General features: G+C 49.1%; 1 protein-coding gene across 1 annotated transcript in view; it reads right to left on the bottom strand.

The window, feature by feature from the left end:
* Window positions 1–864: 864 nt before the first annotated feature.
* Window positions 865–26,685, bottom strand: part of STX18 (syntaxin 18) — a 111,345-nt gene continuing 85,524 nt past the window's right edge. Inside the window, exons 6-11 of the mRNA XM_006216380.4 lie at window positions 17,756–17,871; window positions 13,063–13,151; window positions 5,752–5,810; window positions 4,931–5,000; window positions 2,534–2,614; window positions 865–1,855 (exon numbers count right to left, since the gene is read on the bottom strand). Coding sequence (XP_006216442.2) covers window positions 1,760–1,855; window positions 2,534–2,614; window positions 4,931–5,000; window positions 5,752–5,810; window positions 13,063–13,151; window positions 17,756–17,871 — 511 coding nt within the window. The 3' untranslated portion in view covers window positions 865–1,759. The remainder of the gene's footprint in view (window positions 1,856–2,533; window positions 2,615–4,930; window positions 5,001–5,751; window positions 5,811–13,062; window positions 13,152–17,755; window positions 17,872–26,685) is intronic.

A 26,685-nucleotide genomic window follows, 5' to 3' on the forward strand; every position in this document is an offset into this window, starting at 1 on the left:
CGGCCGTGTTTCCCTTGGTGCTTGTGGTCTGGGTCAGGGCATGTGAGGTGGGGACCCTGGGCCACAGGCTGCAGAACCGGCCCCCTGCCAGCGTCCGTTTGCTCTGTGATGTGCTGTGTAGGAATGAAACCCACCAGCCCTTCTGTTCACATTGGTTATTAAATACATTTGCATCGACAGCCGTATTAGCAATTAGTTTTAAATCAGTTAGCTGGGCGGGGAACGTGAAAGTGATTGCTGGTAAGCCAAGGCTACTTCAGGTGTTTATTCTGTGGGACAGATGTCACTCCTTTGATGTAAGAAGCAGGAAGGAAAGGCTGGGAGGGGGGCTGGCGGGGCACCTTATGAGTCCAACTGTGACATTTACATTCACAGTCTCTGTAAGACAATTACGTTTCAGTCTGAATCTTGACATTAAAGTGTATGTTTACAAACTTGCCAGTTAGATGAACTAAGTGTGTAAGACGATTAAATAGAAAAAAAAATTCACATTTTCTTCCATGTTATTTGACTGTGTTGCTTCTGGTGGACATGTCACAAGTTTCACTGTTTTTTTTAGTAGATCAAAAATAAATGACAATTAGTGCAAGATCTGTGGCGAACAAGCATGGTGGTCACGGCCAACTCCCTTACTGTTCCCTGAAGTGCACTTCTGAAACAGACAGTAGATGTCATTGTCAGGGGTGTTTGGAAACAATGGCCATGACCTCAGGGCAGTGGGTGTGCGTTACAGTCGCAGCCGCGAAGGACGTCGTGACGCTGTGGGGGTGCACAAAGAGCAATAACTACGCGTCAAAACGTCTGCTGCGTAGAGGTTATCTGTCAGCAGTTCCAGCCCATGTAAACGCAGTGCCAAGGCAACCCTATTTGTACTTTCTAGTAGACGTGTATTTTATTGACTGTAAACTCATTCACATGTAACTTTCCACATTTTCACTCTGCAAATAAAGAACACGAGGATCCCTGTGCCCCTGGACTGTCTGTGCAGCGCGGAGCCCTCGCACCCACGCTGCCGGCCCCGCCTACACCGGATGCTTTCTGCGCAGATGTGGCCGCGGGCTTCCGTGCTTCGAAGTCCAAGCAGGCGTTCCGGATTCCTGGGGCTCAGGGAGAGGCGGGGAGCAGCAGGCCCTCTGGACAAAAGCTCGTGGGCCCCAGTGGCAGAGAGACAGGTCCTCCCGCCGCCTGCCCACCAGGCAGGAGAGTGCCGGGGCAGCAGTTCTGGGCAAGCCGGGCCGCGGCCCAGAGGCCTGCCCCACGCTCCCTCCCTGGGCAGGAGGCAGGTGTGCACGCGCTGACTTAACGGTGTTTACGGGAGTCACAAGGCAGAGGGGGGTTTTCTCATGGACTGCACACCGAATCTGTGTGTTGGTTGGCTCAGACAGACAAAAAGCCGCGGGGAACAAAGAAATGATCATCTGCTGTGAGAAGGCACTGACCAGCACTGCTCCTGCGGCCACCAGGAGGGAAAGGCTGGCGCCTCCTGAGACGCTGGCGGAGCCGGGCCTGGCCTGCCCTCCCCTCCCGGGGCGGCCCCCACCGCAGCCTTGGGTCAGGTGCAGCGATAGCCACCCTCCCGTTTCTCCCCTGTGGCCTCAGGACTGTGACGCAGCCCACTTCCAACTGTGTCGTTTTCTTTCTCAGCTACTAGATGGGCACAGTCTGGGTGCATAGGTCTGGGTGTCCCTTTTGTGAGTGTGTCCCCCCCCCCCCCCAGTCTGAGGCCAGGACTGGGACCGCGCCGCGCCGCCGGGGCAGGCTAGCTGTCGTACCAGTCGAGGAAGAGCAGCGAGAAGGAGCACATGACCAGGAAGAAGAGCACCCACACGCGGAAGCCGGCGTTGTTCTTGATGGCCTGGGGGCGGGGCGGGGTGGGTGAGAGGCCCTCCTCCCCCTGGGGGTTGCTCCAGCCCACCCTGACCTTGAATAGATGTCTTCATTATTAAGCAAAACAAAAATCGGTTTACAGTCTATCAGAAGACCAAAGGGTTCTGTTTCCCTCGCTGCTTAGCTGTTCTTTGGAAATTTTGCACAGTTCTCCCAGGAGAAACAGCTCCTGTCGGCCCCAGGGTCCAGACCCCGCAGGCAGGCTCAGAGCACCGTGTCTCCTACCCTGGCTTATGTCTCCTAGCAGTGCAGTGACAGGGCGTCCACAAATGGTCCTACGGCCACCCAAACCCGAGGACCGCATTCAGAAAACAAAGGCCATGGCAGAGTCAACTGTGGAGGCCCCGTGAACAGTGACCAGGGCTCTGGTCCTTGGTGCTGGTCCAACAAGTTTCTCCAGTGGCACCTGCCCTGCATTTAGGGCGCTGGTCTGACCCTTGCTGAGAGTGACCGCGTGCAACCCAGCTGGCTCCTCTGCAGGGGCCGAGCTTGGCGGGACAGAACGGGACCAGCAGTGCACAGCTGTGAGATCAGCCCTGGGGCTCTGCCCCAGCCAGGCTCTCAGGCAGCCCTGACGCCGAGGCGACCACTGCCGCCCGGCCTCGGTGCCCCTCCAAATCAGACTCGGGGCCCAGAGGGTACCCACCTCTCTGATGTCTTCATTGCCCTCCTTGATATTCTCGGTTGCTCCAACTACTAGTTGGTGAATATTATCAATCTCGGCTTCCTGTGGAAGAAAAGTGGCACATAAATTCAGCCGCTGCCCCATCACCGAGTCTCTGTTACGACAGAAACAGCAGCTGCCACTGACTGAGGGTGAGGCCCCGTGGATCCTCACAGCACCCGGAGAGGTAGGCAACACTCCCATTTACAAAAGGGAAGCTTAAGGCTCAGAGAAGCTTAATAACTTGCCCCAAGTCACACAGCACCCAAGCGGCAGGACTGGGACTGGACCCCGTGCCCGTGCGCCCTCCCCCGCTTGCTGGCTTCCTGTCTTCTCACCGGACCATACAGGACAAACACATAAGAGCTGCGATCACAGAGCAGCTGCCACATGCCAGGGGCTTCCAAGTGCATGTGCTTTAAAGCATATGCTGGCTTCCAAAAGGTGCGGTGCGCATCACTGTGTTCTCTCTCAAAAAAAGCTAAAGCGTAAAAATCACAACGGGATGCAGGATGTTTGCCAAAAATTTTACTCCAGGTGACTGGAAAGCTTACACATGGGATCCTGGCCTAAGGAGCGCCTGGCTAATCACCACCGCTGCACAGGCTGTGAGCAAGGCCGGGGCCTGGGGAGCAGGACTGCCCATCTCGGCTTCCTCAGGGCGGTGGGGAGGGGGTGTAAGTGGGCACTTACATTTTAGGGATGCCTGACTGACTCAGTACCACAGAGGAAAGCAGCCTTTCGCCACCTGATCGCAGCAGGGGATGTCACACAGTCCAAGGATGGAAGGGCCAGGGATGGCTTTGCTGTCTGTAACCGCACTTTTGGGGAGAATCTCCAAGTGGGAGTTCACTGACCACAGCCAATGCTCCCATGAGAGACGTCGGGAAGAACCACGTTGAATGTGGATGAAAGCTCCCAGATAGACTCAACTCTTCTCAGGTCTTGGCAACTCCTAGGAGGCCAGGTAAGGCTCAGCCTGTGCCCTCAAGTCCCTGTGCAGTCCGCCCTGGGGTGTGACGCAGTGTGCAGCTGTGAGCTGTGGCCCGGGCACGCGTTTGGAACTCTGGAACAGTGGCTTCCTAACCGAGAACCAGCCCCCAACCAAGAATCAAGTGTGAATGGCAGTCAGAACTCCGTACTGGCCAGGCTCAGTGTAGGAGCAGAAGCAATGGCTATAAAAAGTAAAACAGCTTTCACTGCATTTGGGCCACCCAAGCCCTCTGAGTGTTTCACCGCACGTCAGCCACACTATGGTCAAGTTCCCCTGGCCAGTGGCTCTGTGCACTGCCCAGGCCTGCTGCAGCCACACCTAGAAATGACAACGGTTCCCGTATCGGGAGCCTGCGGCAGGCCAGGCAATTCCCGACAGTGAGAGAGTGACTGAGAGTGACTCGGCCCCTTTCTGCAGAGAGGGGAGGGGCACAGGAGAGCCGCAGGTCACACGATGGATGCTGGACGCGCCGTGGGGAACCAGGTGGGGGTGTCCGACCCCACCTGGGTTCTGGGCTCCTTTCGCCACACCACGCTGCCTCTAAGGACAAGTGGGCGCTGTGAGAGGGAGAATGTGAGCGGTTTTGTGTCAGGCGGCTGGACTGACGGCCACCGGGCTTCTAAGTGAAGGTCAGCACACACATCCTAGACTGGTTCCTTCCACGTGCTAGCAAAACGGCCAGCTCCCCCGAACCCGAACAGCTCTATGTGCCCAATTTGCAATGACTGACTGGCTGTGTAGTTTCGGGGAAATTTTGTGAATGGAGTATCTTAAGCCAAGGGGACAGTGGATAAAAACGATTTTGTCTTTCAAACTCTTGCACAATATGTGGATTCTAAAAACAAAAGGGAAAATTTATCAGGTGTCTAAAATTTTGGGCCATTTATCGGCTGGAAACATGGAAATCCGCTCACAAGAACAATCACGTGTCCCGTGAGGACAGGACACTGAGGTGGCAGGGACCTGGTATTTTGAGACAGTCGAGTCAGCACTTGTAACATCACTGACTGAAAAGCTGCTACCACTGGGCACTGAGCTGGGTGCTTTCCGGGGGGTCTTCTCTGAATCTCACGACAACCACGCGAGGGTCACTCCAATTTATAGGTAAAAAACCATAGCTCAGAGAGGCTGCCCGGCTTCCCCGAGGGCATCCAGAACCAAGATCGCCTGCTTCCCTCATCTGGGCGCTCTGCTGCACGGGACAGGGGCCCGTGGAGAGCCACTCCCGTTTGCCAAGGCTGCTCCCGGGACTGGGAGGCCCTCCCCGCGTGCACCGGGCACTGGGTGCGCCAGCTGCGGAGGCCGGACGACCTCGGGAGAAATGCCCCGAGCTGAGTTTATTCCTCTTTGAAGCTAAAACTTAAAACAACTTTGGTTTTTCTTACCTGTTGCAAAACCTTCTCTGTGAATATCTCCTGGAGTCTGGAAATTTCAACCACTTTCCCTTCGATTTGCCTTCATAAAAAAAATAGATTACACATTACCTGTTAGTACCTGGTGATCTTAACAGCAGTGTCATACATTTCCAAAGAAATCATGTCTTCTAAGTGAAGGCAGAGGGGAGAGGGAACACCACGTCATCCATGAGAGAGGGAGGGGACACCGTGTCAGGCTCAGGGGAGGAGAACACGGGCAGAGAAGGTTCACTCCACTCACTAGATCCCTTTTAATGTCCCTCAGTTTAGTGGGGCACACTGGACTGTTTGGAAATCCACCCTCCCCCCTTGCATAAGCTGACCTGAGGGGCCCCTGCCTGGGCCCCAGCTGCAAACCCTCCTCTAACGCTGAGCTCTGTCCCTGCAACCACAGTGACATGGGGTGGGGATTCAAAAGAAAACGTCAGACTATGTCGATGACCCAATTTTGTTACCGCTCAGCAGGTTAGAGGTCCCCTTTCATCTCAGAGGAGTTAAATGTAAACCGCGCCCACGTGGCGGAGATCACAGGTGGTGTAGTTTGCTGTCACTGACCGAGCCCCTGGGATGGGGCGGCAGCACCTGGGAGCCTCGTGGCAGCCTGCAGGGGGCTACCTCACTGGCCCACAAGTTGAGGGGAGTCAGTGAAATCGGGCCGTCTTCTTGACCCCCGAAACGGCTCCCAAGGGCCACATGTGGATGCCTGGGCACTGAAGTAAATGAATGAAGTTCCTAGTTTCTGGGGAAGTTGTAAACCGGGCCATCAGCTCACAAAGCAACCACGTGCGTACCTCACTTCATCAAACAGGCTGTTCATTTCACCAATTAGGCGCTGATTTTCTTGTTCAAACTGTAAGGAAACAAATACATTAAGGATGACATCATACTGAACTTGGCTCTCAAAAGCAACACAGCCAAAGGCTAGTGTCTAGCAAGGCGTGTCTGTCTGGAAACCTTTGATCTGCCCTCCAACAATCAACCACCAAGTCCCTCTTTCCAAGACACTGAGTGTCAGCGTGAGAGTACCCAGGCTTTAGGGAGCACACAGAGCCCCGCAGAGCAGCAGGGCTGCCTGTGGCCGGACTGCTCCGCCTCACTCCTCTGAGCTGCAGGCCGGCCTGATGACTGTGACCAGAGTGCAGAGGTGTGCGGGGTGGCCTCAGCCGTGCTCCCTGCCTGCCCCCCTCTCTCTGGCCTCTACCAGCCTTTGTTTTCTGCCTCTGCTGCCTTCGTGTTTAAATAGAGCAGGAGGGCACCTGGCTGTGCCGAGAGCTGGGCAGGGGCAGGACTGTACTGGCATGCGGTCTGACTTCAGGGCCCTGCCTTTGCTAATCCACCACGACAGGGACGGAGGCCCGGTAGCCGGAGGAGCGGTATTCCCAGTGCTCGGACTGGCACCAGGCCTCGGGGCTCAGTCTGGGCAAGGGCACCACCCTGACCGTCCTTGCCCGCTCGATACTGGCCAGGCGCAGGGATGGCGCATCGCAAGTGTCACCGTTGTGTGGGGCCCAGAAGAGCTTCTCACCGTGTGGTCCATGAGGGCAGTTCTGTCTACATGTGCCCACTCTTCCATCTCCTCCCCAACCTGTCCCACACGTCCCCAGCTCACAGGTCACCTTCTCAGAGATACTGTCCTAGGCCTTGGAGCTCAGAGGTACTTCTCCGCTTTCTAACCCTGGCCTAGCGTCTTCTGAAAGCCCCTTAGAACGTTAACCATTTTCTGCCATCTACTAAGTTGTGTGTGTCCCAAACTTTCTGTGATTGTGGGTGGGAAACGTATTGAACCCACACACATTTGAAAAAGCCACACACATGTTCTTTTTTTGACATCTATTCAAGCTGTGGTCAAACCTACACATCCTCTGAGGCACTCTCTGTGCTGGGCACCAAGTAAGGAATGAAGAGAAGGGAGCTCTTGCTCTCCAGAGGCTCCCAGTCCAACTGAAGACCTGGTTATCATTTGCTTAGTGAAGCAACAATGGAGGGAGATGATGATGGTTAGAGAACTCAGAAAGACCACCAGGGCGTGCCAGGCTCTCCGCACACAGAGGCTCGTTTCACCAGGGAGGGGAGCTGTGTCCTCTCACCTCTGCCCTTGCAGCGCCCTTTGCTACCCCTCTCCACCCATCTCTGCATCCCGCACCCCTCACCTCTGGCCCACTCCCACTCCCCGGACACACCTGGGGAGGCCTCACTTCCCCTAGGCAGAGCTCCTTAACACTAACAGTCCTCTCCACCCTCCAGCCCCTTCGTTCCTTCCCCACCGTCTTTAAGTTCTGCCTTCATCATCCCCCACCTCCCTCTGCCCAGGCCAGCTCTCAGTCTATGGTGGATTTACCCACTGGCTGAGGAACTCCGACTGGTCCCAAGAGATCCAGCCCAGGTGCCTTCTTTGTCCTCAGACACAGCAGGGCAGGTTTAGCCATGTTCTCTCAGCCCCTCTCTCTTTAAAAGGCTCCTCTGCACTTGCCCACATCACTACACCCCCACACTTGTTTAGGGGCCTGTCTCTCCTCCTGGGGCGGGGCCGGCTCTCTCCTCTGGACACCAAGCCCAGTGCAGGGCCTGAAATACTGCAGGGCACTGTTCATCAAGACACAGAGTCTTCTGCTCCACCCCAAACCCACTGGGTCAGAGGACCGGCAGGTTTGCAAAGCTTCCAGAAGCAGCCCCCTGCAGGGAGCCCCAACTACCAGCAAGCTTGCTGGCTGGTGGCAAGGTCCTGCGATGGCTCTTCATATCTGCATCAAAAAGGCTATTTAAGAGAATAAAAGTTGCACTTTTTAAAGTATCAGCTGTCAACAGTTACCTTAGAGTCCAGTATTTAAGACGAAATACAATTACCTCAGCATGTAGGTGCTAATTTGACTAATTCTCACATGTACTTTACTCAGGGTTATTTATTTATTTAGGCAGAGGGCATTTTCTTTGAATTTTTCTAATGACAAAATATGGCTCTACCCTCTTAAGTCTACAGTCCTTTAATGCTTTTAAACTGTTCCTAAACAAAACTAACTAGGGGTTTGAAGTAGTTTGTTACTGAACGTTCCTTAGGAACAAAACTTCCTTTGTTTGCTCCCCAACTGAGGGGCACGTGGTTTCCTTTTAGGGCTCTTGGGAATTGTTACTTCTGAAGGGCTCCTGTTAGCCGCGGTCAGGAGGTCAGGAGTCGGTCAGATTCTGGCTCTGATTTCCTCCCAGCCCACGGCTTGTTGATGCCACCTGAGAAATACCTAGTTCCCAGAGGAAGTGAGAGAAACAAACGCCTCAGGGGTCTAACTGTGATTTGGGTGAGAGGTTTGCCAACGGCCAGCCGGCTTCATGGAGAGCAGCCTCCGTTTAGGGGGCTGCAGTTACAATGAAACTGCACCTAAAAAAACAACAGAACTGGTTTCCCACAGCCATTCAGTGAGATCTGGCAGGGTTCAGGGAGACCAGGTAGTGGCCAGGTTGCTGACCACACTCACTTGCACCAGGCTTCAGGCCATTCATTTTTACACTCACATAACATGCTTGCCAAGGCAGCCACCCACCTGGGTCTGCCTGCTCTTTCCTTGAGAGCATACTACCTCTCTCTTAATAAATCCTTGCTTTGTTTTCTTAACCCCTGCTTCTTGTCTCTGAATTCCTTCTGTGACAAGACAAGAACCTCTCGACCCCAACAGGACCAGTCATGAGCCTTCTGTGTGGCCTGTCAGTTTCTCCTTGTGAACAGATGTGGTTGGTGATTCTCATCCTTTCCTGCCTGCTCCTGAAGGTGGGGAGCGACAGCTCCTTTATCTGCTAAGCTGTATGCGCTTGGGCAGATAACTTAACCTCTCTGTGCCTCTGTCTTCATCAGTAAACTGAGAATAACTGTAGTACTTAATAGAGTTGTGAGGAGGAAGACATATACAAACACATGTAAGCTGCTTGTTAGTCTCTTTGGGACTTAGATTCTGGATTCAAAATAGTCATTAAATGCTTTGAAGGCCTCTTTCCCCACCCTGGCTCCAAATTCTAGTGGGCCACTGAGACTCCTGGTCACTTCACTCTCAAAGCATGAGAAACGTGCACACAGCGCCCCCTGGGGCTCGCTAGCAGCTCACACAGGCAGGGGCCTTCCCTGGAGCAGTGCTGACTGTGGCCAGGTCTCCAAGATCAGCACCAAGGACAGGGCTACCCGAGGCCCAGGGAAGACAAACCTGCCGTCTTCATCTCTGCGTCACTGAAAGGGGGACAAGGGGCCTGGATGATGGGGAAGGCGGGCAGCTAGGGCCTGACAAGCAGGACAGCAGCTGCCTATCCTGCTGGGCTCCATCCGTGGCCCGTTTCACTCTACACTCTTTGGGTTTCACACCAAAATTCAGTGTTCTCCCTCAGTGCAGACCGATGCCCACAGCAACCCTCCCACCCCCCGACAAGAGTGGTAGGCATCATGGTTGAGAGTCCAGGACTTGGGTGTCTTCTGTAAAATGGGGCCAGCCACAGTCCCAACCACAGTGAGGCAGCATAAATTAATAAATGCTCAAGTGCTCAGAGCGGCACTGGGCGCACAGTGTTACATGCGTGTTAGGCGATATGACTTAACTGCCTTATTCCATTTGAAGTCAGTCAGACTTTCCAACAGGGCCCCCCAGAAGGGTTTATAATCTTGTTTAAAGGATACAGCTCCACACTGTGAATACACTGTTACAGAAATCCTGTTCTAATCTAATCCTCTTCACTATAGTTTTAAAAAGAAAGTCACTCCTACAAAGGCCTTTGAGTTAAAGTGAGGCCAGGAGAAGTGTCTGCAAAGACCTGAGAGCAGTTCACTGAATCAAGACTATGTGCCCACAGGGGCCTGAACCCACAGGGGGCTCAGCTGAGAAACCAGCCCACACCCTTGGCTCAGGAGCCCACCGCCCAACCCCCTGGGCTCTTCCGGACACGCCTTATCTGTGCCAAACACCTTCACACCGTTGGCCCTGTGACTCTCACCTGACCCCAGCTGTGCCCTGTGGCCCTCCCCAGCTTTCACCCGGGTGGTGCTCAAATCCTATCAACAATTCTTCTGTTTTCAATGAGTAAGCTACGCTTGGCCACAGACCATAAGCCCTGCCAACCAGCCACCTGGTGCTTCCAGGGGCCAACCTCAGGGGACAAGGGTTAAGGACACTTTTCATGCTAATTAAAGAACAGAAGTCACATTCATGTCTTTAAAAATTATCCCAAGGAATACATCAGTAAGTGCACTGACTTCACTGAGGTAAGTAATATGAACGTGGGCTCAGAAAGGAGGTATTTTCTCTGCATAACATCACAAACCATTCGGTTGCACTCAGCCTGACCACAAAACATCTGCTTATATTAACTCAAAGGCATGGATACACCTGTATCAACAGGGATGAGTGGAAATGTACTGTGCAGATTATATACTACTCTGTAGCCATTTTGGAAAGTGTAACAACTGCTCCTTTGGGTGAAATAATGAATTAAATTGCTATTATAGGGCTTAGTTCATTATTTTACCTTGAGGAAAAATTCCAAAGCTGTGATTATGAATTAGGACCACAATTTGCTATAATACTTCCCAATTTAAAACCAATGGTGTGGTATTTCTCTCTCTTCACTTTCAGGATTGAGCCTTTTAAATAAGATTTGGGTTAGTCAGACTGTAAGATATGGGACTTATTTATTAGTCCCAATTAAGAAAGAAGTTACCTGAACATTAATTTGCTTGTCATAAAAGTACTGAACAATACAGCCTTCTGCCCAGTCCACTTGCAGTAACCCAATATAAATTAGGGAGGTCCTGCTGATTCTGACTGCTTTAGTCACTGATATTGTGACACCAAACTAGCTCACATTATTTGGAGTGGTCACTGGCGTGTTTTCAGGTGGTGCTCCAGTTAGGACAGTACGATGAAATGGAGGCTTAGGGCAGCCACAGTCATTACGGAGAGAAGAGCCTTCAAACACATGTTCTTCATGGGCATCAGCTAAATCACATTCCAAACACACACAGCGAACGCAGTTCCGCGCGGGCACAGCAGCCCTGTTCTGCTCTGAGGAGCCGTTAACCGAGCAGCTGCCGTGGGCCCTGCGCTCTGCTGGGCGCTCGTACGTACATGACCGCGTTCCCGGCAGCCCATGGTGGGTGGGTGAGTCTTACCAAACTGAAGTTCAGTGGGGCTCATTTTCCCGCCCCCAAATTACACAGACAGGAAGTGATGTAAAGAGGATTCAAATCCAACTCTGTCAAGTCCCAGAGCCCATGCTCTTGCACCATCTCTCCCTGGGGCCGAGCAGCAGCTGATGAGATCTCCTTCCCGCTGGCCTCCCCGTGCAGCCCCCACGCACCCAGCAGCTTCCAAGCACACGGCTGCGACGTGCACAAGCTGCTGCTGCCCACCCCCGCCTGCAGGGGCCAGGCGGCTCCCTGGCGAGCAACGGAGGCTGCTGTTCTTGTAGCTGCTTCCTTTCTCAAGTGGTGCAGTGTATTTTTAAAAAGCTCTAAACAGAAGCTAAGTTCTGCCTAAATACAAATGCATTCTTTCTTACTGAAGAGACAGTGCTTCACATGTTTTTATCTCTAGCAAAGATCTGTGGTCATGTGACTACATTCATAAAGTTACTTTGTATAAATTGAAGGAAAACTATGAGATTTGGCCATGACTTGGCTCTAATGGAGCATGGTCAAACTGTTCTTCAGTCTGTTGGCTTCTCCGCCTTGGCCTGCCCTCCAGCATTGTGTCCCCCTGGGGACGTCCTTTGCCTTTCTCTCCCTGGTACACGCTGTTTCCAACACCTGCAGTGAGATGTCTCCCACAGTCACGTCTCTAGCCTGAGACTCAAGCCTGGGATCCCACTGCCCACCAGGCATCTCCCACAGATGTCCCCCAGGCCCCGCACCTCACACCTGTCCCTGATGGGAGGACCATCGCCTGCCCAGCCCTCCCCTGACCGCCGTTGTTCTGTTTTCACAAGTTAGAAAGCCCCACCCAGCTTCTTTCCCCTCCCCTCACTTCCTCACACGCCCTACTGCCCTCAACGATCACCAAGTCCAGTCCACTCCCCCAGCATCTCTCTCCTCTCTGTCCTCACTCCTGCTCCCTGGCCAACGCCCTGTTCATTCTCTCTGAGCTGGACTGGGCTGTGACACTGGCTGGCTGGGGTCGTACTGCCGTCCTCCTCCGCACCCTCTACAGCACGGGGCTCCAGGTCACACACCTGCTGGGCTGGTGAGCGCTGAGCACATGCTCCAAGGCAGGGGTGCATTCTGGGCCACGAAAGAAGCTGGGGAGGAAGGCAGGAGCCTGGCAGGCTGCTTTACGGTGTCTGAGCTATTCCTGAGCTCAGAATTGTGTTTGTCTATCAAGGAACAGACAGCTCTGCTTCTCGTTCCAAAGGTAGTCCTAGAGGCTCTGAGGGAGCGCCCCCCAAAGCAAGCCCCAAGTCATAGCCAACAGCATCGTCCCTGGGATCAGCTTCACGCTCTTAAAGTGATGATCTTAAGGGGAAACTGCTCATCTGGTGAACAAATGTTTGTGAAGCAGTGCTGAGCAGAAAACACACAGAGCTCGGCCAGGCCAGCTCTGAGCTGTACACGGACCCTGCCGGAAACAAATGCGCAGGGGTCTGGCCAAATTGGTCACTTTTCTTTTGAAATTCACCCAGAGATGATACACTAAAATTGGCAACCAAGGGAGAGGTAACTAAAAGAAGGTGATATTGGCAGTTAAGGTGGTTACTCTTTTCATTTTTCAGTCATTACTTACGCCTTCTTCACATTACCACACACCAGAGGTTCAAACAATTAAAAAGCACCACAGAAGCAATTATAAAAGACCCAATTAGAACAGAAGACTGTTTTACTGCTGCTGAAAAGACATCTAATATTAGTAAAATTATTCCAAGGCAATTTCTTCTTTAATTATGCTACTGCAAATTTAAAATGTATGAAAAGCATACTAAGAATTAGGAAATCAAGTGGATAATTGTACCTAAAATACTTATTTATAACTTTTAAGACTCCGTATAGAAGTTACGGCAAGGGCATTTAGGATGGCCTCTTACTCAATGAACTGTTCTTACTGAAACTAGTTAAAAATACATGACTAGGCAGAGAGAAGCATTACCATTTGTATTTCTTCTGGGGATAATTCATCTTCGCCTTTGCCATCTCCCCAGGTTCCCAATTCAGGCTGTGCTTCAGCCGGAATTTTTTCTGTTAAAAAAAAAAATTGAAAACAGACAGAAGGCAAAATATTCACTTTAGAATGTTGGCTTAGGATGCAGGCATATTTAGAAACATGAGATGTAACGGAATCACAAAGCTTTGTCCATCACTGTTGGTTAACATTCAGGCACCGCAGCACAATTCCTTACAATGTTTAGACCCGTGTGTGTGCGCGCGCGTGTGCGCGCACGCATGCACATGCGTGCAGGGTAGAGGGCCTATGCGGTTTCAGTATTGCCATGACCTCAGCAAAGGTCACAAACCAAATGGACAATCCTCCGCCCACCCCCAACCTCGGCCTAGAAATGACGTAGTTTTGTGTGTGTGGTAGTGTGCTTTTCACAAAGATATCAACGGTAACATTCTAAAACTTGCTTCTTCTAACTTAACAGTGCATCCTGGTGATTATCCTACGTCACCCCACATAAGTCTACCTCATTCTTTTAAATTGAGGCACAACATCCCACTGAAAGGAACTCTTTATGTAACCTAACTCCACTGATAAGCCCTTGGTTGTTTTGGATCTTCTGCTAGTACAAAGGTCCGCACGCTGGTCCATGCTGGGAGCGTTCTGGTGCAGTCCAGGACAGGAACCTGGGCACGGACTGCTGACTGGCGGGGAGTGAGCATTTTAACCTAGGAACTCTTTGACCATGAGCACATAAACACAGGCTGGACCCGGAAGGGGCTGCGCTGCCCCAGGCTGTGTTAGAGAGGCCCGCGCGGCTCATCGCCGGGGGGCTGGGAGCAGGGGGTGGGTGGAAGGCAGGGGGCCGCTCCTTCTACAGGTGACTTTGTGTCTGGTGTCTCAACAGTGCCTCTGGGCTTGTCAGTGACTTGCCAAGCACTCAAAGGCAAACACGACTCCTTTTCCCTCTCTTCCTCAAACTCAGTACATTCCCCACAGTTGCTCTCAGCTCCATGAGATGCACAAAAGTCCAGAGTTTTTGTTTTGAGATGTATAAGGGAAAAGAGCGTAACGACAGCGCCAGTTCAGAGAAAGCAGGCTAGGCAGGCCCTGTGCTCCAGGGATGGTCATTACTCTGGATACATCATCACAGAAACACTCCGTGTCATCCCACGACTTTGTGCAAGTTTTTAAAAGATGGCTGTTTTTGCCAGAACTGTCATATTTATAAAAGACACATTTATATATAATTTAGATATAATAAATACAGCACATATAAATGTCATACATAATTTTGATATGAAAGATGTATTTATAAAAGACAGGCTGAAAGCATCTTTAGAGGCTGATGAGGTGCTTTCCTGACAATCTTCTTCAGGTAGGAACATCTGCACTTGTCACTCACCTCCTCCCAGCCCTCTGTCTCCTACTTGACCTCATTATGGTATCCACCTCAAGTCTTCACTTTTATGTTTTTCAAGGCCAAGAACACCAAATTAGCAATACAGAAACACCACATCGGAAGCAAGCACAAACGAGCTCTGAGCTAGAACGGAAAGCTTGTTAAGAGAACACGTGCTCACTCGCCATCTGGAACCATCCTGACCTGGAGCCATCCTGACCTGCAGCCGTAAGGATCAGCCTGCAGCGCGCGCTCCCACACCAGCGCTCCGCCCAGACCTCCTGCACGCCGCAGGGTCAAGAGACCCGGGCCCAGACTCCCTGGTCCTGCACTCAAGGCCGCCTGTACGGTCTGGCCCACCCACCTTTAAGGCCCACCCCTCCTCGCCTGTGAGTTTTACTGACCCAGAAGTCCTTTCTTTCCTGACTACATTCCATGTCTCGCCCAGGCTCTCTGGCTTCTGAGCATTTACTCATGCTGTTCCCTCTGCCTGGAACATTCTAAGCTTCCATGTTTTCAGGTCCAGACTCGTTTCTCAGGGCCACCTCCTCCTGAAGTCCCCTGACCCTCTGAGTGACTGTCCTTCCTACGGGTGCCCCCTCTGACGACACCACTCGCTTTCTCCGGGGCGGGAGTCTCATCCTCCCTGTCGACTGTGAGCTCTCCGAGGCCAGGACCCACGGCTCACTTGAGAAGTGCAGGAAGTATAAACAGCCACACCTGTCTTCGCAGAAACCAATGTCAGGAAACAGATTATAAATGGGTCCACAAAGACCTCACCTGGCTGAGCAAGAATATGGAGGAAGACCTAAGTGTCGGATGTGCACAGGTCAGCTGTGACCTCAGAGGCGCTCTACTGTGCTGATTAAATGAAAAAGCAACACGACCAGTGCCTCTTTCAGGAAACAGGAGCATGACAAGCAAGAACCCGCCCTCCACCTAGAACTTTGCCCCTTAGTCCTAAAGTCTTTTTGTCTAAGTTACACCTCACGTTTCAAAAGCGAAATGAAAAAACTGAAAACCTAAGCAAAAGGATAACCAAACAGCCCAGGTTTTATAAATCTTTCTGCTAACCGTAGATAACCTAAGCACAATGTCCACGGACAGGAAGAGACTGTCTTCCAGCAGGCACGGAGGAAAGGGCAGATACGTGACCCCTAGGAGGGATCAGCTGGGTGTGGGGAACGGGATCTACCCGCCAGCATCGAGGTGGGGACAGAGACGAAATGTCCAAGGCCCTGCAGAACGGGGCAGCGCCACAGAGGCTTCTCCCGCCCCCACCCTGCCTCCAACATGCTCCCCTTAGGTGACGCCTCCGGCCAGTGCCTCTAGCCTGCCTATTATTTCCTAGGACCCCCACACACCTCTGGCCCCAAGCTATGCCCTGAGCTCCAGGCTCACGTCAGCAGACTCACTGTTTTCACCTGAAAAGCCAACGGGCATCTCAGATCTCGCCTGTGTAACCAGAGCTTTGATTCTGCTCCCGGCCCGCTCCTCCCAGCCCTGCTGCCAACCTGGTCTCTCTCCCGCCTTCCTCATCCCAGTCCGCCCAGGTGCTCAAGCCTGAACCTAGAAGTCAGCCCTGACTGCTCTCTGTCCCTCACATCTCATGTCCCAGCTGCTGGGAATCTTCAGTTCCTGAGTACGGCCGGAGGTTGGGCCCTTCTCCCCGTGGCCACCTCGGCCTCCACCGCTGCCTCCCTCAGGTGAGACACCTCACCTGGCTGCATCCGGCCTCCTGCAGTAGATTCCCAACAAGTCTACTTGGCTCCACTTTCTTCTCACTCCAACTCCACACCGCAGTCAGGAGAGGTTTTAAAATGTGAACTCTCAGCTTAAAGACCTCCAGGGGCTTCTCTCTACACACAGACTCAGAGCCAGACCGTTACACAGCTGCTGAAGCCCTGGGTGATCAAGGCCCCCACCTCCATCTCTCACCTCTCCCTGTACCATTCTCACTGGTGCCTCCCTCTGCGAGTGTCTGTGTATGTGCAGGTGTGTGCACGTGTGTTTGAATATACCAAGCTCATCTCTCCCTCCTAGACCTTCTCACTGGCCGGTCCCCCTGCCTGGAGAGCTTTTACCCGTGAGGGTTCTGATCCCCCACATCCTGCAAACACTGGTTATTATCTGCCCCTTCACCCCAGCCATCCTGGTAGGCGTGGAGTGAAACCTCACTTGCTGCTGTTGGATCTGCCTCTCCCTGACGACCAAGGGTGCTGTGCGTCGTGTCCTGCGCTCATGGGCCGTCTGTGTATTTTCCTTGGAGAAATTTCTATTCAGCCCTTCTGTCCATTTAAAAATTAGGTTACCATTTTATTACAGAGTTGTAAAAGTTCTATGTTCTAGATACAGATCCCTGGTCAGATATGATTTTCAAATATTTTCTCCCATTCTGTGGGTTTTTTCACTTTCTTTCTTTAACAAGAGAAGCACAAACGCTTTTAATTTTGATGAGGGCCGGTTTACCTAATTGTTGCTTGTGTTTTGGTGTCATAGCCTTGTCAGTCTGAGACCAGGCAGATTTAGCCCCATGTTTTCTTGTAAGTTTTAGGGTTTTAGCTCTGTGTAGGCCTTCGGTCTATTTTGAGTTACTTTTTATACATGGTGTGACTTGAGTGTTATGCCTCATTCTTTTGCATGTGGATATCCACTGAATGGTCTTGGCACCCTTGTTGGAAATCAGCTGACCAGAGCCACTTGATTTATTTCTGGATTCCCAATTCTAATCCATTGATCCATATGTCCATCCTTGTGTCGGTACCACACTGTCCTGATTGCTGTTGCTTTGTAGTAAGTTTTGAAGTTGGGCCAGCTAGCACACACAAAGACAGGAAACACGGAAACCCAGACTTGCGCTCTGTCCTGTTCACTCAGTTGGCTGATCAAGGCTGCTGAAATTACGTGCTCCACCCAGAGGCAGGATGGTCAGGCCCACCACGCAAGCTAGTGCTGACAGCATACCAAGATCACCGGGACGAGCCCCGCAGGGGCGCAGGGGAGGTAGCACCCCCAACACTGTGCACGGTGGCCCAGGTGCTTTCTCTGGACCTTGCTGGCTCAAGGGCTCCCAGGTGCCAAGGATCCTCCCACCCTGCCCCAGCAGCAGTCATTAGGATCTAGCTGTGACCAAAAACAGCTCCCTCTTCCGTGTTTCCTTTGCTTATGCAAATACAAACACCATGAGATGTCTGGGGCCAGGTTCCTTTTTGTTCTGCTTTATGTTTTTGCCAACATGTCATAAGGAAGAGAGACAGGCGAGATTTTGATTTTAATTCATACCTGGATATTCTTCAGTGACAGATTTTTCTTCAGAGTCTTTTGAAAGAGTCTGTGAAACTTTCTCAGAAGACACGGATTCTCTTGGCTTTGTATTTGGTTCTGGTTCCAGCTTAGATCTAAAGAGCAAAAATCAGTAGACATGTAATTTACTTACACAACAGGATTCTGTCTGAAAGCAGAAGGGGGCACACGTGACCCCGCACGCCTGTTCCGAGCCTGCTGTGCCGCTGCAGAGCAGAGCTGCTGTCTCTGGGCCCAGTGACCGCCCCACTCACCTCCTGCGGGCACTTACTACAAGGCGGACTGCACACCCTGCACCAAAGCGCGTGGCGGGAGGAGCACAGTCTGCAGGCTGCAGGAAAGGACACGGGACCCCCCTACCTGCTGACGCCACTCCCTACCCATCGGCAGCGAGGCCAACTATTCCAGGTTCAACAAACCCAAGAAGCTGGTTGTTTTACCCCAATGGAGAAGTGTCGCTGAACATACACATGCATGTGTTATGTCATATATGTGATATATGAGTACTATCTTAAAAAACTGACCTGTAAAAGCACAAGGCTCTAAATACCCACTGATGGCAGGGCCTCGTCTCAGGTCCTAAGCCTCAGCACTTGGCACCTGCCCCGGGGCTCCCCCCACCGCCTTGTGTTTTCTTCCACCTTCAGGGCCAGGTGCAATCCCACCCGCTCACAGAGGCCCCCCACCCCCGACCCTCCCACCTCACACAGGCCTTCTCCACCACAGCGCCTGCTCGTCTTCTTAACGGCAATCACCACGGTCTGGAACGATCTCACTAGTTAACTTGTTTACCGTCTGCCTTGCTCCGCTGGAGCGCTCACTCTGAGAGCGGGGGCCTCGACTTCATAAGTTGTGTATGTTCTGTGGCCCTAGGTCCCAGATGAGTGCGTGGCATTCAGTGTTTAGTAAATACAGGTGGAATGAATGGGTGCTTTATAATTGTCAATAAGTGGCTAATAAGAGGAAAAATATTGGTTCTGAAACAATGAGCCTTGTATTGGAATCCATGTGGCACTATGAACATTCTAACCACACCACATTACCAGAAAGGATGAAAACCACATGATCACCTCATCAGATACAGAAAAAGCATTTGAAATATTCAAGATTCCTTCATTATAAAAACTTTCAGCAAGCTAGGATTAGAAAGTGTGCAGGAAAGGGTTGACTCGGCAGGTCTAGGGTGTTCCAATTCTACATATGACAAAGAAACTGGCCCTGGATCAGTTCCTGGGAGATGACCACCAAGCTCTTGGAACACCCTGCCCGATAACGAGTGTTTCTCTACACCTGGGGCCAAGGCCCACACGAGACAGTTTACGCTAACAATGCGATCTGTGATGGGGCCTTGGACCAAGCTCTACGAGCCTGACCTCCGGAGAGACTGGAGATTGAGTAACTAAGGTCAACTGCTGGGTACCCCGTGCATACATGACTGACCCCCAATGAAAATATGAGATGCTAAGGCTCCAGCGAGCTTCCCTGGTTGACAAGTACTCTGTACAAGCTGTCCCATGTCACACGTTCTCACTGCTGGGAGGTTAAGCCCTGTCCATGCTATGCCACTGGGAGAGGGCAGCTAGAAGCTTGCACCTGGTTTCCGCTGGACTTTGCCTTATGTGCCTTTTACCTTTGTTGACTTTAATCTGCATCTTTTCACTGTGATACCACAGCATGAGCATAACAGCTTTTCCGAGTTCTGTGAGTCCTTCTAGCAAATAACGAAGCCTGAGGGCAGTCTAGGGAGCCCCCGACAAAAAGGGAACTTGAATTTCCTAACCTGATAAAGAGCTACAGAATGTCTACAACTAACATGACACTTAATGCGAAACAACAAATCCTTGCCCCTTCATCAGGAACAAGGCAAAGATGTCCATTCTAACCACTTCTATTCATTGTGGTACTAGAGGCCCAGGTCCTAGGCAACTCAAAAAAGCAAGAAAAAAGGCATAAAGATTAAAAAATAGAACTACTATTATTTATGCATGGCATTACTGTTTATGTAGAAAATTAGAGAATTTACAAAAAAGCTACTAGAACTAATATGTCAATTAATTAATGTTGCAAGACACAAAGTACTTTGTAGATACAAAAATCAATTGTACTTCTATACACTAGCAATGAGAAACTGAAAAATAATATTAATAAAACAGTACCACTTATAAGAGGCTTTAAAAAATCTAGGAATAAATCTAACAAAAGATGAACAACACTTCTAAACTGAAAATGACAAAATACTGCTGAGAAAAAAATTTAAAAATAAAGGTAGAAATAAATAAATGAAAATATACCATGTTTGTGGACAGATACTAAGACATCTGTTCTCTTTAAATTTACACATAGATTCGACATAATCCCTATGAAAATCCAAACAGGTTTCCTGAAGAAAGTGACAAGCCGATTCTAAAATGTACATGGAAATATACTAAGGATCTAGAAAGCAAAACTAACAATGAGAAAGCAGAAATCTGGTGGGCTTACACTAGCTGACTTCAAGACTTACTACAAAGCCACGGGAATCAAGACGGTGAGGTACTGGATTAAGAACAGTCTGGTCAACGATATGCACAGAGAGTCCAGAAACAGGTATATATGCAGGGCTGAGAGATTTTTGACGGAATGCAAGATCAATTTAACGAGGAAAAGAAAGTCCAAATATTGCAGGAATAAGTGGATACTTACACAGATAAAATGAACCTCAGCCTCATCCATTATATCAAAAAAACTAACCCGAGATAGATGCTAGGCCTGAACATAAACTCTAGATTCCAGAAGAAAACAAAAAAGGGTATCTTGGCTCCCTTGGGATAGACTGGACTTCCTCAAAATTAGGAGTTTCTGTTCATCAAAAGACACCTTTAAGAAAATGAATATACAAGCCACAGAACAGGAAAACGTATTTGCAGCAAATACCCGACAAGGAATTTGTATGCAGGGTACACAAAGAATTCCGATACAAGTCAACAGAAAAAGATAAACAACCAGGTCAAGTGTAGACTTACCAGACATCTCACAGAAGGAAATGTATGAACGGGAAGGCGTCCAGCAGCATGGGTAAATAAACCCGCAGTGACACACTGCGACACACCCACTACAACAGTTAAAAACATCACCAACCTCAAACCTTGGTGAAGCGTGGAGCACCAGGAGCTTCCACACAAGCTGACAAGGCTGTAAACAGCACAGCCACTTCGGAAAACTTAAGGCAGTTTCTTAGCTTAAGAAACACCTCCACCCTGACCTAGCAACTCCACCTTTAGGTGTTTACCCAAGAAAATGAAAAGATAAATCCACACAAAAGTCGTCTAGGAATGTTCACAGCATCTTTATCCAGAACAGCCAGACAGTGGGAACAACCCAAAAGTCCACCAACAGGAGACCGGATAAAACAACTATGGTAAATTCATGCACTGCGATACTATTCATTCATAAGGAAGAAAAAATTATGGATAAACATAACATGGGTAAATCTAAAAGAGAAAACTGGTTAAGCAAAAAAGCCAGTTAATGACATAACTGAAAAAAGAAAACTATTTAAAAATAAAACACAAACTTGTTCTGTTTGACATTAAATGTATAAATGTGATTACTAAATTTATTAGTTTTGGGATTTAGCACTTGGCAACCTGACACCTTAGCCAATGTTTAAACTAGTGTGACATGAACAAGAAATCCATTTGCCAGATTTTCATATTTTTTCCAGTTACTAAATGACAAATGGCTGACCATTTCTTAGCATGTTTTCTCATCTGTAAAATGGGACTGTCAGAGTATCTTTCTACTGGTTTACACATAAATCTTTCCATAGTCCACAGCGTGTAGTAAGAGTTGAAAAAATTAGCTGTTACTACCACTATTACCACTGTGGTTATTATCACTGGGTAATAAGAATGGTAGAGTGGTTAGATGGATTGTCTTGTGACATCCTAAAAAAATACACATTTTTTTATTTTGACAAGACACAGGCCAACAGAGGAACAGAAGGAAACAGCTGACACAATCCATCAATAATTCAGAAAAATTCAGAGAGGGGAGAGCACTGCTACCATCAGTACGAGGGACTCAGCAGCGTCTTCTAATTACGGGCCTAACTAGTGCTGGTCTTCTCGGTTGGTGCTATGGATGGGGACGGATTTAAGGAGTCTCAGGAGGCCAGCTGGGGAGATCACAAGCTGCTTGAGTGGTGGGCAGCCTTCTCCTTGGCCATGTTCCTCGGCAGGACTGACCTGACGCCCTCTTAGACCGTCTTGGCTGACAGGCTACCTCTGTGATTCCACAAATGCCATGACAGGTCCTTAAACCTTTGGCTGGCTGACTGCCTGAGAACGCTGTGTCTAGAAATCAGATTTGGAGACAAAAGTGGGCTTGGATTCTAGTCTGCAGCTCATCTGCAGAGTGGCCTCTAGTCTGCCACTTACCTGCAGTGTGACAGGTTTTTTTATCTTCTTTGTCTGAGTCTTCTTCATCTGCAAGATGAATTAAATAGCCCTTTTCTTAAAAGGTTCTTGCAGACACTGAATGAGATCACCCAAGACAAGGAATCTGGCACAGAGGGTGGGACACAGCAGGTGCTCCCGGCTCACCTCCTGTGCCCTGGGCCTCAGTTTCCGTATCTGTAAAGTAGCTTTCAGTACCTTTTGTTTCAGCCAATAAAACAGGCTTCGTTCTGCCTTTCTCCCTTTCACTTCTGTGATAATGAGAAACCTGGCTTCCAGTAACCTTCCAATATTATCAAAGTTGTTGCAAAGACTAAATAATACAGTAGACAAAAAAGAAAAGTCCTATGTAAAAGGTAAGTACTTTACAAATTCTTAGTGCTACTAATTCAGAGCACAGAAATAACCGGGGCTTCTCGAGGGTGGTGTCACTCAGGCAAACTCTTGAAAGAGGGGTAAAGTTTTGCCAGGCACAGAAAAGCAGAAAGGATATTCTGGGCATAAAGAACCTAGGTGTGGAATTTCTGGGTCACAGGATGGTTATTTACCCTTGGAGAATTATTTGGCTGTTTCTAATAAAGAATTATTTTATATTCCCACCAGCCATAAATGAGAGTTCCAGTTGCTACACATCCTCCCTAACACTGGTCATTTTTATTCTGGCCACTCTAACATCTGTGAGATGGTAGTATCTTGTGGGGTTTTGTTTATTTTACTGTGAAACAATCACAGGCAGAAAAGTCTAAAGTGTATAGTACAAAGAAGCCCTTTTTCCTGAACCTGAATTGGAGAGTAAGTTGCCAACCTGGTGCCCCTTCACCTCTGAATATTTCAGTATTTCCTAAAAATAAGAGCCTTCACTGATACAACTAGAATACAACCATCAAAATCAGGAAATTCAGGAGGGAGGGTATAGCTCAGTGGTAGAGTGTGTGCTTAGCAGGCATGAGATTCTGGGTTCAATCCCCAGTACCTCCATTAAAAAGTAAATAAATAAACTAATTACCACCCCCCCAAACCAAACAAACAAACAAAAATCAGGAAATTCACACTGGTACATTTCTCCCATCCTTTCCTTAGACCCTATTCTAATTTGACCAGTCATCACAGTAACATCCTTTATAACAAAACAAAAATCAGTTCCGAGTCACACACTGTATCTAATTGTCATTTCTCTTCAGTCTCCTTTGGATTGAACAGATCTTGGTCTTTCCGTGAGTTTCATGATCTTAATCCACAATAACATGCCAGTTACTCTGTAAGACATCCCTCAGTTTGAGTTCGTCTGCCCTCTCCTCGTGGTTGGATTCAGGTTGTGCATCGCTGGTGTGAAAATGATGACATGATAGAAGGGAAATGCTATTCCCATTCTTCTCACTGCATCCTACCAGGCTGCACGTGATTTCACTTTGATCCCCTGATTGCAGTGGTGGCTGTAACCACAGTTACTCCTTCCCTCTCTGCAGATAACAAGTCCTGGGGAAGGGAATGCTTTGATACTACGCAATTATCAACTTCAGACTCTTGATTTATTCATTTCTTTATTCCTATCCAGATGGACTCATGATGTCTTTTTTTATTCAGTGGGTTATAATCTGCTATCATTTACTTTGATGCTCAAATTGTCTCTTACTTGGTCAGTGGAAGCCCCTTCAAACTGGCTTATGTCCTTTTCACATGTCCCCACCACTCCCTGAACCCTTCCTTGCCTTCTGGTACAACAAAATGTTCAGGCTCATTTTATACTTTTCCTGACCCAGCCCCAAACTCAGCCACTTCTCCAAGGAACCGCAGTTCCTAGAAGCTAAAACTGCTACTTAGAAGCCAAGATCTGAGTGCTAGGCACGTTTACTGCTATTGGGATGTCACTGCATCCAGGACATCTCAGTGGACAGAGCCAGAACATATATGTGTGTGTCTGCACACCTAGTCATGCACACACATTTACAACCATATTTCTTTTCTGCATCTATGTAAATTAAAAACCGTGAGTTCACATCAGTACCTTTCATTCCAATCCAATTTCCCTCTCACTCCCCTGACAGTGTGAAACCTGGCTTCCGCTACCCTTACATGCTTAGTTATCTGATCAATGTCCCTGTATATAACCAGCCTGCCATCTCCACTGCCACTCCTCACCCTGCAAGGACATGCCCCTGTCCTTGCTCAGGCTCTCTCTGGCCATGCTGAGCCACCCCTCAGCTGGCTTAGACTCCGACCTGCCCTGGGAGACGACAGCTCCCCCTCGCTGCAGACACCCACCTTACTGTGCCCCGACCGTGGCTGCAGGACTCAATTGTTCAGGAAGGAGAATGGCTTAACTGACTTTTAAATAAAGGGTTCCATTAATGTCTATCTCCTTTGTGTCCAGAGCATGCCAATGTGCCAGTTTTCCATTTAAAATGAATAAAAGACTGCAATGCGGCAGACTTAGACAAAGTTAAGTGTTTTTTAAGTGATGAAAACACATCTAATTATACATAGAATGTCTACTAAAATCCTCAGGGAAATTAAAAATTAACTAGTTGAAGGGAATTTGAAAAGAGCAATTTTTAAAAAGTCATCAGAAAGATCAGTTTATGCTCCATGATTTACTTAAATTAATTTCTCCAGCTGAAGGCTGAGCTTCGTAACTTCACTCACAGCACGTTCCAGCTGGCCAACATCTGCTTCTGGGTCCCTTATTTGAAAAACTGGGATTTTATTTAAAATTTAAGAGCAGAAAGAGATAGAAAGGAGGGAGAGAAACACATTTTTCTCATTTTGAAACAATAAAATATGTGGAAATTCTTTGCAAACCTTAAATGAAGTCCTTAATTGTTAGAGAAAAGTGGTCCGTACCCGAGTCGAGCAGCGCTCCTACACTTCCTTTCCACCCCCAACAGAGGCTCCAGGCAGAAAGAAGATACTTTTGAGACCTAATACTGCAGTACTGTCATGTCAAAGACGGGCTTGCAGACTAAGGCGCGTACTCTGGCCCTGGCCCGTGTGCTCCCACGGGGAAGCACCTCACTGCCTTCAGCCACCGTCACACTTACAGAGATTTACTGGGCATCTAGTCCACGCTGGGTGATTTTCAGGCCAGTACTACGCAGAGTATGGTCCATAGACCAGTATGAGACTGTGAACTGTTTGTTACTGGTCTCCTATGAATAAGTGTGAAGAATAAGCATTAAGAAACATTTATAGCAATTCGATGTTGCCATTTAATCAGGGGGCTCCTCTCTCTGAACAGGGTACACTGCTGGGTCACCTGCAGCGTAAGCCGTGAGCCCGATCTGTGCGGTGGAACCGGACACATCAGTCTGTGATGGACTGCAAAGAACATACAACAAAAAAGTGGTCCTCCAACTTAGAGAGCCTGGTCTAAGCCATGGGTCAGCAGGCTTTTTCTGTAAAGGGTCAGATGATAAACATTGTAGGCTTTGTGAAAGAACATACATGGTCTCTAACTCATATATTTCTTCTTTTGCTTCTTGTTTTACAAACATTTAAAAATATAAAATCCACGCTCACCTTGAGGGCCGTACAAAAACTGGCAAAGGGCTAGCTCTGGCCCCCTATTCTAGGTGGTACACAAGACAAAATCTCAAGTAGGGGAAATACGGAGGGGCTGGTAAAATGGTACAAACTTTCCACTATAGGATGAACAAGGTCTGAGGGTCTAATGGACAATAAGGTGACTGTAGCTCACAACACCGTTTTGTATAACTGAAATTTGCTAAGAGAGCAGAGCTTAAATGTTCCCAACCACTGCCCCTAAAAAGATAAATACATGAGGTGATGCATGTGCTAATGAGCTAGGTGGGCAGGAATCCTCTCAGAATGTACAGTGTATCAAATCACCACAATGTACTCTTTAGACATTTTACAATTTTATATGTCAGTTTTACCTCAATAAAGCTAAAACTTTAGAAAAAAGACAAAATCATTGCTCTGGACCTAATATCACGTCACATCACTTCTTGTTTTCTTCATCTTTATTATCATTATCCTCCCCAACATTGGCAAAATTTACTGAGCTGTTACTCTATGTAGGATACTGGGTTGGGGCTGTGAACATAAAGAGATAAAAGACAAAATTCTGCCTTCACCAGGCTTCCAATCTAGTTGGGATGAGAGGATCGCATCATAAATAATTCTCTGAGTACATTCTTTAAGTACCAAGTAAGTATGGTGAGAGTATGTGCTGTAAGAAAACCAACGTTCTTTTTAGAGGAGGAAAAATGGAATGTAGCAAAATTTGTATCTTTTGTACCCAACATCAGGGAGTAAACAATAAATAACTCAAGGTGATACACCTGGCCACGGGATTCGGCACTGTTTCGCCAGGTATTTCAAGAGTGAAGGGCTCCGCAGTGGGCAGGGCTCTCTTAGAAAGATATCATCAGGGCACAGGGTCAGTGAACACTCCGAGCACTCTGTACACTAAGTGTTTCTCAGACTTGTTTGATCGTGGAAACTGTCTACAGA

This window comes from Vicugna pacos, chromosome 2 (assembly GCF_048564905.1).
Source record: "Vicugna pacos chromosome 2, VicPac4, whole genome shotgun sequence".
In the NCBI taxonomy this organism is placed as follows: Eukaryota; Metazoa; Chordata; class Mammalia; order Artiodactyla; family Camelidae; genus Vicugna; species Vicugna pacos.